We start from the raw sequence: 16,515 nt of genomic DNA on the forward strand, positions 1-16,515 counted from the left end.
TGCTAGACTGCTTCAAGTTCTGCACGCTACTGCTGAGAGGAGGGGCGTAACGAAGGCAAAAATCACGTGGCAAAATCACCCATTAGTAACCCCCTCTCAGCACACACAAATAATGAGTCACCTACTCTCGGGAACCTGTGAGAACCGGCTGGATCCCACCTCTGGCTGCAAGCCTTCACCAGCATAATTTTTATTGTGCCCTCTGATCCCCACTTCATTCACACGGTGAAGTTACTCACAGGGGCAGAATACATGGTTTTGATGTTCCCTCTGAACTTTTCGGTGGCCTCGAAAAACAAGCATTCACCCGCAGACTTCTGGGAATGGAGATCGTTGATCTGGAAGGGAGCAACACAGACTTCTCAACAACGCAGGGAGCAAAGGATAACTTGTCACTCACCCTTACAGGGAACATTTTAAGGGCATGATTCAGCCACGGCCCGCCCACCCCGCCAAAATTATCCTGGTCCTCTGACCTCACCAGAACAGACAGTGCCACCAGCGAGGTGTATAGCTGTGATCGGGTTGCAAACCTTTTTTTTTTCATTTTATTTCCTTCAATTATACCCCACCTTTCTTCCCAATGGGGAACCGAAATGTTCTCTTGTCTTCACAACAACTCTATGAGGTAGGTTAGGCCTGAGAGCATGTGAGGTTGCCCAAGAAGGAGGAGGAGGAGGAGGAGGAGGAGGAGAAGAAGAAGAGGAGGAGGAGGAGGAGGAGTTTGGATGTATATCCCTCCTTTCTCTCCTGTGAGACTAAAAGGGGCTGATAATCTCCTTTCCCTTCCTCACCCCCCCCCCACCAAACACCCTGTGAGGTAGGTGGGGCTGAGAGCACTCTGAAGAACTGTGACTAGCCCAAGGGCATCCAGCTGGCACAAGCTGGAGTGCACAAGCTAATCTAGTCCCCCAGATAAGCCTCCACAGCTCAAGTGGCAGAGCGGGGAATCAAACCCGGTTCTCCAGATTAGAGTGCACCTGCTCTTAACCACTACCCCACGCTGGCTCTCTGCTTCTTTGGCTGAGTGAAAACTAGGACCTGGGTTTCCCAGATCCCACTCTAACCACTACACCACCACACCGATTCTCGTCAATTCAATTCACATCAGTGCAAATGACATAAACCTGCCACGGGTAGACCTCTGGCTGATGCAAGCCAGTATCCTGGGAGATCCCCACACTGGAGAGCACAAGGTCTGAAGTACTGGAGCTAGGGAGAAACGGACCTGCCTTTGAACACAGTGAGACCCTTGACCAGTGGTGGGATCCAAAAATGTTAGTAACAGGTTCCCATGGTGCTGGGATTCAAACTGTGGCGCAGCGCCAATGGGGCTGGGCGGGGCATGACGGGGGCGTGGCCAGGCATTCCGGGGCGGAGCATTCCTGAGCAGGGCTGTGGTAAGGACGCAGCCGCTGCACCGGTCCTTGGGCGGGAAACGAATGCACACAGGCGCAGGCTGCCACGCACACCGGTGCACCTCCTGCTAGACTGCTTCAAGTTCTGCGCGCTACTGGTGAGAGGAGGGGCGTAACTAAGGCAAAAATCACGTGGCAAAATCACCAATTCGTAACCCCCTCTCGGCACACACAAATAATTCGTAACCTACTCTCGGGAACCTGTGAGAACCTGCTGGATCCCACCTCTGCCCTTGTCCCAGAAAGCCCCTTTGGGGATGCTCTGGCAGAGAAGCAAAGGAGGGGCCTGCCCAGCCCCTGTGACCTCTGACCTTGGAGCTGCAGATGCCACCAGCAGAACTGCAACACCCAGCCTGCAAAGACCCCGAACTTTGGGAGCTCTTGCCGGTGATCCACCAAACTAATCGCAGCCCCAAAGCTCCATTTCTCCATTGTTTGTCCGGGCAGGCTGCAAAACCAGGGAGGTTATTTTTGCCAGCAGAGGGCGCTACAGGCCTGATTGATTTGGGATCATTTGGGGTGGATAAATAAATAAATGTCAATTAACTGGGATGGTGGAAAGCTTTTTTGGTTGTTGTTCCTGGAATTAACTTTGGTCCCGCACTTCACTGTGCCAGAGGGGAAAAATCTGAAGATGCTTTCAGCGAACGGAGAAGATGAAGGCGCTTTCATATAACTTTGGTACAAGGAGCCTCCGTAGGAAATCACCACAGAGAGCCAAGCAGGATTCAACCCAATGCAGTTTCCAAACGGCCGATGATCAGTTTATTTTTAAAACAAAACTCTAATCAGTTGGCCTCGCTAACGTGCCCCAACGCATCTTCTCAGAGGAGGAGGATGCATGATGCTCCGTTTCCAGCCCCATCTCATAAGGCTCATAAGCATTTTTATTGTCATTGTGCACGCACAACGAAATTTACAGCAGCATTCCTCGATGCACACAATTTCAGACTCATACCCCATCCTCACTTTCCCCTTCCTCCACCCATCCCTACACAGCCCCAAACACATCAACACGAAGCCGCGGAGTTCAGAGTAGAAGCTGTCTCTAAGCCTCTTTGTCCTAGTTTTGATAGACCTGTATCGTCTGCTGGATGGTAACAGTTCAAAAAGAGAGTGTGCCGGATGAGACGGGTCTCTCAGAATATTTTGGGTTTTCTTTAGGGTTCGGGAATTATAGAGTTCTTCCAAGGAGGGGAGAGGGCAGCCGATAATCCTCTGTGCAGGAGTGATCACCCTTTGGAGCGCCTTCCTATCTGCCACTGTGCAACTGGAGAACCATACACAGATGCAGTAGGTTGAGACACTCTCTATAGCACAGCGGTAAAAGGACACCAGGAGTTTTCCATCCAGTTGTTGTTTCCTTAAAAGTCTCAGATAGTACAGTCTTTGCTGGGCCTTCTTAACCACTGCGGAAGTCTGAACGCCCCAGGTCAAGTCCTCTTTAATCCTAACGCCCAGAAATTTAAAACTAGCCACCCGCTCTACTTGCTCTCCATTTATAGTCAAGGGCTGAATTCCTGAGCTATTCCTTCTATAGTCCACTATAAGATCCTTTGTCTTGTTAGTATTAAGAACCAGGTTATTTTCCCTGCACCATGAGAGCAGTCGGTCCACCTCACTCCGATAGGCAGACTCATCCCCTCCAGAGATGAGCCCCACCACCGTTGTGTCATCGGCAAATTTGATAATGGTGTTACTATGATAGACAGGAGTACAATCATATGTATAAAGGGTGAACAATAAAGGACTCAACACACAGCCCTGTGGCATTCCCATATTTAGAGTAAGAACTGAGGAAACCCGATTTCCCAGTCTAACCCTCTGGGAACGTCCAGACAAGAAGTCCCTAATCCACAAACAGATTGAATGTGAGAGTCCAAGATCCACAAGTTTTGTCACCAGTCTTTGTGGCAAGATTGTATTAAATGCGGAACTAAAGTCCGCAAAGAGCATTCACACATAATTCCCATCTTACCTTGTTTAAGAGGAAGTCATCCAAGTACTTCAGCTCGTTGGCATTGGCGATCTCTCGCAAGAAAGGTGCCCGCCATTTCTCAGGCGCTGTCTTGGCTTTGCTGATCTTAAGGGTGCGGGTTCTTTTGGCTTTGCCTGTTTCCTTTACGGGACGTTCCTCATCTTGGGGGTGATTCAGATGCCGAGAAGTAGCTGGATGGGAAAATGTAGATAGTTTTTGCGAAGGAAGCGGTGTGCAAGCCCTTCCTCGTGCCTTTGGGTCAATCCCTGGGAAATCAGAAAACCCACATGGCTGTTCTATGTCCCTGCTCAGCAACGGTGCCCCTTCCCTTTGCTCCCAGACGGCGCCAAAAACAAACTGGGTAGGCCCCACAGTCACAGTTCTTTGGAGCTCTCTCAGCCCCACCCACCTCACAGGGCGTTTGTTGTGAGGGGAGAAGAGAAAGGAGATTGTCAGCCCCTTTGAGTCTCCTTGCAGGAGAGAAAGGCAGGATATTAGTCCAATTTTTCTTTCCGTTCAGGATGGAACCGATACAGGCCAATCCTCACCTTCTGCTGCCTTTTCCTCAACTGCCGACACACTTGAAAGCGAGATGGCCTCACTCTCCTCCGCCGCGTCGGAGTTCTCCTTGAAAGCCTTTTTCTCCGCCTTCTTCCCTAGGAGCCTCCTCAAGGGGATCTTGAAAGCAGACCTGGCGAGAAGAAAGCGATTCGCACACGTTTGGAAAGCGGCGGCATTTGGGTCGTGAAGCCGAAGAGGGGCAGTGCGGCACGAGGGGCGGCCGAGATGCTGCTACTGTGGAGCACGCGTGCGAGAACGGGTAAGACGGCTCTCACGCCCCCTTGCAGCTGACGGTTGGGGTGGCAACGCACAACTGAAGGAAAAAAGTGCAGGCCTCTCTGAGCGGCACCGATGATGAAAGGGCAGTTTGGAAACGTGAAAATAGATCTGGAAATTCTGTCTGCTGCTATTCATTGTATGGTTTGCTACGGGTCGCCTCTGCTGCATATTACTGTTTTGGGTTATTGGTATATGACAGGGGTCTGCAACCTGCGGCTCTCCAGATGTTCATGGACTACAATTCCCATCAGCCCCTGCCAGCATGGCCAATTGGCAATTGTAGTCCATGAACATCTGGGGAGCCGCAGGTTGCAGACCCCTGTCGTATACTGTATACCAGCGATGGCGAACCTTTTCAAGACCGAGTGCCCAAATTGCAACCCAAAACCCACTTATTTATTGCTAAGTGCCAACATGATAATTTAACCTGAATACTGAGGTTTTCGTTTAGAAAAAACAGCTCTGAGGCATGCATTACTCAAGAGTAAGCTTAGTGGTAGTCGATGGCTTTGCTTTGAAGCAACAGTGCAATTCTTCCAACGGGTGAATCACGACCCTAGGAGGGTTCACTCAGAAGCAAGCCCCACTGCCAGCAACCCAGGTAAAGGATTGTGCTTTAGTTCTTTGCATGAAAATCAGTGGGGTTTAACAGCGCTTAACAGGGTTACCTACACTGCTTCCCCAAAACTAGGTCTTCGGTTTAATGCTAATAATCAAGCTTAGCGGCCCAGGCCAGTCTAGATGTGGGGGGGGGGGGGCACTCTGTTTGCGCGTGCCCACAGAGAGGGCTCTGAGTGCCACCTCTGGCACCCGTGCCATAGGTTCGCCATCACTGCTGTATACTGTTACAAGTTACACTGTTGAATTATTACTGGATGTCAAAAACTATTATTTATTATTATGAACTAGAGAGATGCATATTATGGGATTCTAAATAGTTATCCACCAGTTTGCTCCTCCCCCACCCCCTGTGGGGCTCCCCTTCTTACCCGGCTGCTGCACCCCCCCTCCCCAATTTGACGTTGGGGGGGAGGCCAGGGAAGGCAGCAGCTTCATTCAGAAAGAGGCTTTCAGAACCCTGGAAAGCTCCCTCACTCTTCTGGGAGATATTCTCCCAGGAGTGGGGGACCCAGGGGGCTTTCAGAGCCACGACCAGCCTGCCGCCTTTGCAGCCAGGCTGCTCCAAGGCTCTGAAAGCTTCGGCAAGGTGCTCGGCTGCTCGGGGTTCTGAAAGCCCCCTCGGTCCCTGTCCCCACTTGGGGTGGGTGGGTTTCAAACGGGTGGCGCCTGGGGACATGTGACCCCACATGTCCCTCTGGCAGATATGCCCCTGTTTGGAAGAGAAGGAAATCAGGCAGTACTTAAGTTGTCCTTTAGTATATTGATCAATAATAGTCCAGATCTATGTCACACTTGCTTTTTTCTTTTTAAATTTCCTTCTTTCACTTCTGCAATGTTTGGTGGAAAAATAAAAATAATTTTTTTAATTAAAAAAAAAAGGCTAAGGTGACGGGCGGAGTTAAGAGAATCGGGAGAAGCAGAGGCCCCACACAGTTCAGGAGACAAACGGGCCTGCAGGCTGTAGGATGTCTCTTTGCAGAGAAATGCGAGGAGACCCCACCGCAAGCCCACTGCGCAGTGCCCTGAGGTGAGTCTTCAAATCAATCCATCCATCCATCCATCCATCCATCCATCCATCCATCCATCCATCCATCCATCCATCCATCCATCCACCTATCATCCATCCATCCATCCATCCATCCATCCATCCATCCATCCATCCATCCATCCATCCATCCATCCATCCATCCATCCATCCATCCGTCCATCCATCCATCCATCCATCCATCCATCCATCCATCCATCCATCCATCCATCCATCCATCCATCCATCCATCCATCCATCCATCCATCCATCATCCATCCATCCATCCCTCCATCATCCACCCGCCCGCCCGCCCACCCTCCCTCCATAATCTAATCTAATCTAATCTAATCTAATCTAATCTAATCTAATCTAATCTAATCTAATCTAATCTAATCTAATCTAATCTAATCTAATCTAATCTAGTCTAATCTAATCTAATCTGACATACCGCCCCATCCGCTAAGGGCTCTGGGTGTTGTACAAATCAATAAAAATACAATCGGATTAAAATCCCAGTTAAAACCATTTTGTTAACAGACCTTAACTCTAAAAAAAAAAATCAGATTACAAGATCAACAATAAGGATCACCAGGGCGGTCTACACTACAAGTGTGTACTCCAAGGATGGAATAATGAGCCACTGTGTGTGTGTGTGTGTGTGTGTGCGTGGGGGCGCAGTTCTCTTGCCTGTGGGCCTCCCTGCCCATCTCCTAATTACCCAGTTGCTTTGGGCAGTACTTGGCTGATGCCAAAACCCACTTACTTGGCATCGGCTGGTGGGGCAGGCACGTCAAGGGCGGCAGGCAGCTCCCCAGCCCTTCTCAACACGAGCTGCTTCTTGGTGCTCCTGTCGCTGTCTGAGGTGTCCAGAGACTGCTGTGGGACGAGAAGAGGAAAGAGGAAGGGACGAGGCTTTCCAGCCCCATGCATGAAGGCAACAGATTTCTAAAGCATGCAAAAACAGAAACATGGGTGCCCAAAAAATCCAAAATAAAGTTGGATGGTCTGTACACATTTGAGGTTTTTTATGTGTGATTATTTGGGTTTTTTACCCCATAGAGCACAGGTGTCAAACTCGTGGCCCTCCAGATGTTATGGAGTACAGCTCCCATCATCCCCTGCCACCATGATGGGAGGGGTGGCATGCAAGGGAGGGGAGCAGCAGCAGTGGCGCAGTGGTTAAGAGCAGGTGCATTCTAATCTGGAGGAACCGGGTTGATTCCCTGCTCTGCTACTTGAGCTGTGGAACTAAATTAACTTGTGCACTTCCACACACACCAGCTGGGTGAACTTGGGCTAGTCACAGCTTCTCGGAGCTCTCTCAGCCCCACCCACCTGACAGGGTGTTGGTTGTGAGGGGGGAAGGGCCAGGAGATTGTCAGCCCCTTTGAGTCTCCTACAGGAGAGAAAGGGGGGAATATAAATCCAAACTCTTCTCCTTCTCTTCTAAAGGTTTCAATTTCAAATTTCATTAAGGGAGGTCTTGCTGAAAGAGGCGCGTGGCTGGGGCTCGTGCAAAGCTGCCCTTGAGTGACGCTGGGTCTATCCAGGTTAGCCGCATCTCCTCTGACAGGTCGAAATTCTCCGGCTGAGGCCTTCCTGCCCCATCATCTATGACCCGGTCTTTCACACTGGCCGGCTGCATGTCAATGGGGCGTCCTGCCACGGGGCCTCCCCGGGAGATCGATTCACGGGTGCCGCAAACCTCGTGCCGCACTTATGAGCCATGCCTATCCACCCCCGTTTAACTGAGCCCTCCGGGCACCCATCTTTCGGAAGCAGAAACACACAACTGGCCCTTCTGCTGCCAGGTCCCCTTTCCCCCCTGTAACATTAGCCTCGTCCGCCAAAAACCTTGGGGTGATACTGGACCCATCACTATCGTTGGTTGCCCAGGTCACCCAGACGGCTAGAATAGAATAGAATAGAATAGAATCTTTATTGGCCAAGTGTGATTGGACACACAAGGAATTTGTCTCCGGTGCATATGCTCTCAGTGTACATAAAAGAAAATACATTTGTCAAGAATCATAAGGTACAGCACTTAATGATTGTCATATAGGTCTAGTAAGCAATCAGGAAACAATCAATAGTAATAAAAACATAAAATGTAAAATCATAAAATAAAATGAAATGCCAGCACAGGCTATAGTCATACAGTCATAATTGGGAGGAGATGGGTAATAGGAATGATGAAAAAAGTAGTGCAGTAATTATATAATAAATATATAATAAATAGTTTGACATTATCGAGGGAATTATTTGTTTAACAGAGTGATGGCATTCGGGAAAAAAATGTTCTTATGTCTAGTTGTATTGGTGTGCAGTGCTCTGTAGCGACGTTTAGAGGGTAAGAAGTTGAAACAGTTTATGTCCAGGATCACGTAGGGGTCAGTAAATATTTTCACAGCCCTTTTTTTGACCCGTGCAGTATACAGGTCCTCAATGGAAGGCAGGTTAGCAGCAATTGTTTTTTCTGCAGTTCTGATTATTCTCTGAAGTCTGTGTCGATCTTGTTGGGTTGTCGCTAAGGCGGCGTTCTACCATCTGCAACACAAGGAAAAAGGGAGCCAATCCCCCTCCCCAAAAAAAAATTACTTGCCAAATTGGCAAGGAAGCACGCAATGTGATCTTAAGGATAATAATTCTGTACGGTAGTATTTAGCCAGTTAGAGTAATGCAATGGCATACGTTACATAAAACAGCCGTAATTCTGAGCTTTCATACAAAATGCGTGCTTTGCATCAGATTCATTCATAAGTACCCGGAACCTTTCATGAATGATTTCAGTTGAACGTCACAAACGGCTAAGGAAAACACAGTTCGTCGGGGACAAGATATAAATGGCAGCTTATGTCCTCCGGTGTGTTGATATTTCTTAAGTGGACCGACACATCAATTTGCTTGATGACCTGGATGTGATGTGTCGGTCCACTTAAGAAATATCAACACGGGTACTTATGAATGAATCTGATGCAAAGCACGCATTTTGTATGACAGAATTAATGGTTGTTTATGAATGTATTATTGTATTACTCTGGCTAAATACTAATGTACAGAAATTTAAGATCACATTGCGTGCTTCCTTGCCAATTTGGCAAGTAATTTTTTTTTGGGGGGGGGGGATTGGCTCCCTTTTTCCTTGTGTTCCAGATTGTATCCTTTACTTGCCTTTCACTGGTATCTGTTCTACCATCTGCGACAGGCTAGACAACTGGCCCCCTACCTCTCCTGCTCTGATCTGGCCACAGTGATCCATGCCACGGTCACCTCTAGGTTAGACTACTGTAACTCGCTGTACGCGGGCTTACCTTTAGCCATGATCCGGAAACTGAAGCTCGTGCAAAATGCGGCAGCCAGGTTGCTGGCGGGAACATCTATTAGGGATCGGATTACTCCGGTCCTGCACCAACTACACTGGCTGCCGATTGAGTACCGGGTCATGTTTAAAGTTCTGGTTGTGACCTTTAAAGCTATTCGTGGCCTTGGACCAGCATATCTACGGGACCATCTCTCCCTATATCACCCTGCTAGGCCCCTCCGCTCCTCGGAGGCGGACCTTCTGGTGATCCCTGGCCCCAAAGTGGTCCGGCTGGCCTCCACAAGGGCCAGGGCTTTTATGGTCCTGGCCCCTACCTGGTGGAACAGGCTCCCAGGTGAGATCAGGGCCCTGCGGGACATACAGAGTTTCTGCAGGGCCTGTAAAACAGACCTGTTCCGCCAGGCATTTGGCCAGCCGGGATAACACCACACTTCTGTGATAAATATCTGGCCTCCATGGGTGCAAGAATGGGGTATAAATTTTTATAATTTATATATGGTTTTAACTGGGATGAATGTGAAATGGATTTTAACTGTTTTTATATAATTGATGGACACCGCCCTGAGCCCTTCGGGGAAGGGCGGTATAGAAGTTTAGTAAAATAAATAAATAAATGAAAGCGCTGTACTGTTCCCTTACCTGGCTTGTGAGGATGGGATGGGAAAGTTGGTGAAGGTCATCCAAAGAAGAAGCGGTCTCTTTCCTTCTGCCGGGTGAGAAGAAAGAACCACTGGAGAACAGGACCACGAACCCCACGGCTGGGGCTTTTTTCCAGCCACGGGTTCATCAAAATCCCATTTCCCCACCCCCACCCCTGACTTCTCGAAACTTGGGACAGCTTTTTACTCCAGAGATGCATCTGGCTGAGGTTTTCTCTGGAAGCTGCCAGGCAACACACCGAACACCTGGGTTTCTGCCAACATGGCACGTTGCCCAGGCATATAAATGGAGGCGGACTTTGTAGATCTCACAATACTAGAACCAGGGGGCATCCATTGAAACTGCTGGGGGGAAGAATTAGGACTAATAAAAGGAAACACTTCTTCACACAACGTGTGATTGGTGTTTGGAATATGCTGCCACAGGAGGTGGTGATGGCCGCTAACCTGGATAGCTTTGAAAGGGGCTTGGACAGATTGATGGAGGAGAAGTCGGTCTATGGCTACCAATCTTGATCCTCTTTGATCTGAGATTGCAAATGCCTTAGCAGACCAGGTGCTCGGGAGCAACAGCCGCAGAAGGCCATTGCTTTCACCTCTTGCGTGTGAGCTCCCAAAGGCACCTGGTGGGCCACTGCGAGTAGGAAGGGGTTTCCAGGCACTGCACTCAGTGCTGGGCAGGGGCATAGCGAGGGGGAACTGCGCCCGGGGCACGTGTGCGCCCCGCGCCCCTGCCACGGCCACCCCGCCACACCCTGGAATGCCCACGCACTGGCGCGGCCGGGGCAAGACGACCCGCCTGTAGGCGCAGAAGGCATAAGAGGAATATACTCTGAAAAAGCAAAGGTTTTCTTTTTGCCCCCCATTACTTTCTTTCTGTAATGGGTAGTTGGCAACCATGATGCAGCTGAACAAAGAAAAATGCAAGCTTGAAAATCTATCCTTTTTCTGTTACTAGGCAAGCTTGATAGCCCAGCAGAATGCCCCTTGTTCAGAGTTATACAGAATGTGCAAATTCAACTGTTTTTAAGGTCTTACTGCTCCCAGACAGATACCTTGGATTTGCCCTTCTTCTAGTGACAGAAGAGAGAAACATGAAAATGTTTAGGCTCTTTGTCTAAGGAGAAGGGCAACAAAAGACAATATAGATTAGAAAGAAACAGGGCTCTAGTTCATCTTGCGTCAAAGAACCAGGTGCTGACATCTTCCAATAAGGGCACTAGTTTGCCCCATCCCCACCCTTTCAAATGATTGACTGATGATGATGAACTTTGGGGTGTATTCTTTCTACTGCTATTCTGATGTAACCTATAAAAGTAAGAACACCCTGTCATTGTACGTGGTTCCCCTGATGCTGTTTTGCCCGTCTGTTGGCGTGAATAAAATATTGATCAGATTTTATTCCTTTGTCGGCTTAAGATTTTTGGCTTAAATATTTTGAACCCGTTACCATGCTGTGACACGCCCCGCCCCCTGGCAGCTACACATCTGGTGCTGCGTCCAGCGGGCAGCTAGAGCCCAGCTTTGGTCAGCTCTGTTCATCCCAGCCCCGCCGATTCTCCAAGGCCCAGAGTGACTTCCAGCAAGGAACGGCACTCACGTGAGCTGCGGAGGGTGAGTCGGGCTGGCGCCGCTTCTCTCCTCCAGGGACTGGCTGAGGCTGTCGCTCTGTCCGCCACCGAGGCACCGCTTCCCTTTCCAGCGCTCCCGCTTGTCCCGCAGCTTCTCGAGGTCGTCCTGGTACCGCTGGATCTGGAAGGAGGTGGGGCTGCCCAGTTCCTTCTGAGTCCCCGGCCGGTCGCCGGCCGGCTCGGCAGGGGCCCGGAAGCTCTTGCTGGTGGTCAGGTGGTTTTGAAGGTTCAGGGCCAGTTCCGAGGGCCGCTCGGGACACGTGAAGCTTTGGCTGCTCCGGATCTGGCTCTTGTGGCCTTCTGGTCTCCCCAGCCCGTTTGTGTCCACGCTGGCCGCTCCCGCCTCTTCCTGCTGTGATCCGGAAGGGGATTTCGAAACCGGGGTGCCATTGTCCAAAGGAAGGGGGGGCTCCCCAGCCACTTGTGAGCCCCCTACAGCTGAGTCCGTGGGAGAAAGTTCGGATGAAACCGCCTCCCTCTTGGGCTCTCGGCCTTCCTCCGCTGCCTCCTCCTCCTGTCGAAATGGGCTGCCTTCCCTGCTAAGGTCTCCTGCCTGGCCCTCCAAAGCAAACACCACGTGCTTGTTCTGCAACTCGTTGTGCTCCAAGCCCCTCTGCCGGCGGGATTCCCGCTTCTCCCGACTGCTGGCTGTGCTTTTCTGGGGGAGAAGCGCTTGTTTTTCCGCCAGCTCGTTCTCAGCCCCATCCTCAACCACCAGTCTGGCGCTCTGACTCGGCGGCACCGTAGCTTCCGCAGCTTCCTGATCCTGGGCCGGTTCCTCCGTCCGGCTCAGCCGGTTCTCTTGCTCAGCATGACCATGCTGCTCAGCTTCCTTTTTTTGCTCCTCGGCCAACATTTGATGAAATCTATGTCATGATATATATATATATAAAAAGAGAGTAAAGGTTCACAAAAGGTCATCTTCTGAGTTAGCAGGAGTTCGCAAAACCCAAAGGCCGGAGACAGTCAGTCTAGGGGCAAAATGTAGCGAAGATGGACCTTTAACATGATTGGTGAATTCAACTGTGATTCTGGACCAATGACAGGCTGTTGCGTGGGCGGGGAAAAGTATCCCTGATGTATGCATTTGTATATGCTATGCTAAGCAGAGATAGAGATAGAGACTGAGTTAAGTTCTGTGTGTGTTGAACTTTTCTTCTTGCTGAAGAGTTCAATATAGTTATACAGTCTTGTATAGAACAGACTTGTGTAACCTTGCAACTGCTAAAGTAAAAGCCTTCCTATGGAAAGAACATCTTGTGTGGAGAGTATTCTTTCCCAAGTGTGATAGGAGGCTGCAGTGAGTGCAAGAAGACTACTAAAGACTTCTCATCTTACCAGAGTGACTCTGCTTTAACTCTGCTGATAATCTAGAGCAGACCTGGGCATTATACGGCCCGCGGGCCACATCCGGCCCGCCGGATGACCCTGACTGGCCCCCCTGCCTTGCTGGGGAACGAGGCGCCTTTGAAAGCCCCGCAGAAGCCGGTTGCCTTGGCTGCCGGCTTCTGCGGGGCTTTCAAAAGCACCAGTCGATGAAAAAAGTAGGTCAAGGGACTTAAGTCTCCCCACTTGCTTGATTGGCACAGTGGACAACTATGCAGGTAGGTTAAGCCTGTGATTCTTCGTGCCAAATAGTGTTGTATGCAGAACTGTTGCCACTGATTCCAAGTTGATCTGTGCACCTGTCTGTCACTTATCAGCTCCTATTATGCAGAATTGAGCTCAGCCTTTTGGCCCGGCCCTCCACAATATTTTCTGTTTCTTATGCGGCCCCATGGAAAAAATAATTGCCCACCCCTGATCTAGAGGAAAGATTATAAAGCACACACAAAAATTCAGGGTCAGGGCTCAGCTGTAAAAGCACCCAGCTTGGCAGGCAGTCTGTCCCAAGCTCAGACTTCTCCCACCCCATCTGATGACGAAGACCTGATGGGATTTTACTGGCCTGCTAGGACCCCTGATCTATGTTGGCTGCAATGTTGCACCTGCCTCCTCCGGGTGCCGGTGGTGATGGTCCCACAACACAAGCGGCGTCAGGCCGACGGGTCTTCCTTTTGCAAAGCAGAGGATCTAGAGCCGTGGTGGCGAACCTTTGGCACTCCAGATGTTATGGACTACAATTCCCACCAGCCCCTGCCAGCATGGCCAATTGGCTATTCTGGCAGGGGCTGATGGGAATTGTAGTCCACGAACATCTGGAGGGCCATAGTTGCCCACCCCTGATCTAGAGGGATACAAGGCATCCCTGCTGGCCATACCCCAGCCCCACCTCTGATGCCGCTCACCGCTTGCGCTGCAGGTATCCCCTGACCACAGCCTGAAGGAGGCAAATCCGTTTCCTCTGCTGCTGGTAAGATTTCCACTCCTTGTACCCACGCCAAGCCGACTGGATGCAGATCACAGCGTTCTCCCTCTCCCTCCAGACACGGTGCGATCGCCAGCAAGCCTGCGGGCGAGAAAGGAAGCACAGGTGGGAAGCAGAAGACGGTGGGAGCTGGGAACGAGGGGAGCGAGGGGAAAGGCCCGTACCTGCAAACAGACAGCTGCCTGGCGCATCCGAAGGAAGCGTCTCCTCTCCAGCCCCATCCGGAGCCAGCTCTGGAGGAGGACAATCTTCCGGATGACTTCCTTGTGCAGAGTGTCCTGGAGCACCTGCCGTGTGGCTTCCTTCATGAACACCTGGAACGACATCGGTGTCACTGAAAGGAGCGGAACTTCCCTCCTCCAGCTCTTCTTTTGTGAAAATCGGTCCCCCGTGAGAGCCACCCCAGTGTAGCGGTCAAGAGCAGGTGGACTCTAAACTGGAGAGCCGCCTTTGATTCCCCACTCCTCCATGAGAAGTTTTTTAAGGCCCTTTATGGCCTGGGGCCCTCATACCCACGGGACCGTCTCACCCCTTACGTCCCGAGTCGTGTCCTCCGCTCTGCGGAGGCGAATCTACTGGTGGTCCCCGGCCCCTCCATGATGCGGCTGGCCTCCACGCGGGCCAGGGCGTTTACTGCCCTGGCCCCTGCCTGGTGGAACGCCCTTCCTCCCGCCAGAGCAGTTAGGGCTCTGCAGGACCTTGGAGAGTTCCGCAGGGCCTGCAAAACGGTGCTGTTCCACCGGGCTTTTGAGGGGGCCGGCCGCTGAGCCCGCCCCTCGCGTTGTCCTGCACACTGGCTATCTATTGGACCATCTGCCAATCCCCTCCCTTCCCAGGGTTTGATCACTGGGGTTGGGTGCCAGACGTCTTCTATTATTAATCAAATTATTTATTGAAGGCTACTACTGCTGCCGTAGTTTTATAGTTTTAAGGCTTTGTATTTTAACTGGGGTTATTCAATTTGTTTTATCGTATTGTTGTTTGTTGTGCACTGCCCTGAGCCAATTGTTGTGCACCGCCCTGAGCCAATTGGCCATGCTGTCAGGGGCTGATGGGAATTGCAGTCCATAACATCTGGAGTGCCAAAGGTTCACCATCACTGCTCTAGGCTGTAGTGCCCACCTAGTGGACTATCCTGCTTGAGGTGTTTGGAACAGCTCCCATGCTTCTATTATTCGGCGTAATGTATAAAATATAATCTTTCAGGAAGGCATCAGAATAAAGGAAACAAGGTTGTAACTATAGTGTCAGGGGAAAAAATTGGTATTTCCCACAAATAGTCTATTCTGTGCATGACGCTGTTCTATTGCGCATTTAGAAGAAGAAGAAGAGTTTGGATTTATATCCCCCCTTTCTCTCCTGCAGGAGACTCAAAGGGGCTTACAAACTCCTTGCCCTTCCCCCCTCACAACAAACACCCTGTGAGGTGGGTGGGGCTGAGAGAGCTCCAAGAAGCTGTGACTAGCCCAAGGTCACCCAGCTGGCGTGTGTGGGAGTGCACAGGCTAATCTGAATTCCCCAGATAAGCCTCCACAGCTCAGGCGGCAGAGCTGGGAATCAAACCCGGTTCCTCCAGATTAGATACACGAGCTCTTAACCTCTTACGCCACTGCTGCTCCTTTTAATAACCGGCTTTGCGTCTCAGCAAGAAAATCAGATTACAAATGAAGTAAACAAATGTATTCTTTCCCTTTGTTCAACATGAACAGACCTTGGTCTTTCCTATCTGATAGCTGCCGGTGTCCAGTTCCAACTTGGTCAGCAGAACAGAAATCTCCTCTTTGGACGTTTTGGTGTTCTTGGGTAGCAGAACTTGGAACTGGTCTATGAAATCCTGGGAAGTTAAGAAGACAAGACAGGTTTCAGGGAGACACCGGAAGGTCAGACCCAGCGTGGATTCTATGCTGTAGTGCAGCAAACACCAGCCAGACCAAGACGGTCCTGCAATGCCTCTATCAAGGGATTAGGGTCAGGGAAGAACTAAGTGACTGCTTGGGTCAGTGAGGCAGGGGCAGCATGGGACTTCCTAGGCCACTGTGATTGGCTAGTTCAAGTCCCACCCCTGTGATAAGAACATAAGAACTAGCCTGCTGGATCAGACCAGAGTCCATCTAGTCCAGCACTCTGCTGCTCGCAGAGGCCCACCAGATGCCTTTGGGAGCTCATATGCAGGAGGTGAAAGCAATGGCCTTCTGCGGCTGTTGCTCCCGAGCACCTGGACTGTTGAGGCATTTGCAATCTGAGATCCAGGCGGATCAAGATTGGTAGCCATAGATCGACTTCTCCATAAATCTGTCCAAGCCCTTTTGAAAGCTATCCAGGTTAGTGGCCATCACCACCTCCTGTGGCAGCATATTCCAAACACCAATCACACGTTGCGTGAAGAAGTGTTTCCTTTTATTAGTCCTAATTCTTCCCCCCAGCATTTTCAATGGATGCCCCCTGGTTCTAGCATTGTGAGAAAGAGAGAATAATTTCTCTCTGTCAACATTTTCTACCCCATGCATCATTTTATAGACTTCAATCATATCCCCCCTCAGACGTCTCCTCTCCAAACTAAAGAGTCCCAAATGCTGCAGCCTCTCCTCATAGGGAAGGTGCTCCAGTCCCTCAATCATCCTTGTTGCCCTTCTCTGCACTTTTTCTATCTC

General features: G+C 50.5%; 1 protein-coding gene across 6 annotated transcripts in view; it reads right to left on the reverse strand.

Annotated features, from left to right (window-relative positions):
• Positions 1 to 207: 207 nt before the first annotated feature.
• The window catches only part of MYO9B (myosin IXB), a 126,396-nt gene continuing 110,088 nt past the window's right edge, over positions 208 to 16,515 (reverse strand). For 4 of the 6 annotated variants that reach the window (XM_048497514.1, XM_048497515.1, XM_048497513.1 and 1 more), the window contains 9 exons: positions 15,576 to 15,698; positions 14,029 to 14,178; positions 13,785 to 13,945; positions 11,466 to 12,362; positions 9,846 to 9,912; positions 6,648 to 6,760; positions 3,945 to 4,087; positions 3,397 to 3,587; positions 208 to 338 (listed from right to left, as the gene is read on the reverse strand). In XM_048497514.1, coding sequence (XP_048353471.1) covers positions 219 to 338; positions 3,397 to 3,587; positions 3,945 to 4,087; positions 6,648 to 6,760; positions 9,846 to 9,912; positions 11,466 to 12,362; positions 13,785 to 13,945; positions 14,029 to 14,178; positions 15,576 to 15,698 — 1,965 coding nt within the window. In that variant the 3' untranslated portion in view covers positions 208 to 218. The remainder of the gene's footprint in view (positions 339 to 3,396; positions 3,588 to 3,944; positions 4,088 to 6,647; positions 6,761 to 9,845; positions 9,913 to 11,465; positions 12,363 to 13,784; positions 13,946 to 14,028; positions 14,179 to 15,575; positions 15,699 to 16,515) is intronic. The other 2 variants (XM_048497516.1, XM_048497517.1) reach the window with 2 other exon arrangements.

The sequence above is a fragment of the Sphaerodactylus townsendi genome, linkage group LG05 (genome assembly GCF_021028975.2).
Source record: "Sphaerodactylus townsendi isolate TG3544 linkage group LG05, MPM_Stown_v2.3, whole genome shotgun sequence".
Taxonomy (NCBI): domain Eukaryota; kingdom Metazoa; phylum Chordata; class Lepidosauria; order Squamata; family Sphaerodactylidae; genus Sphaerodactylus; species Sphaerodactylus townsendi.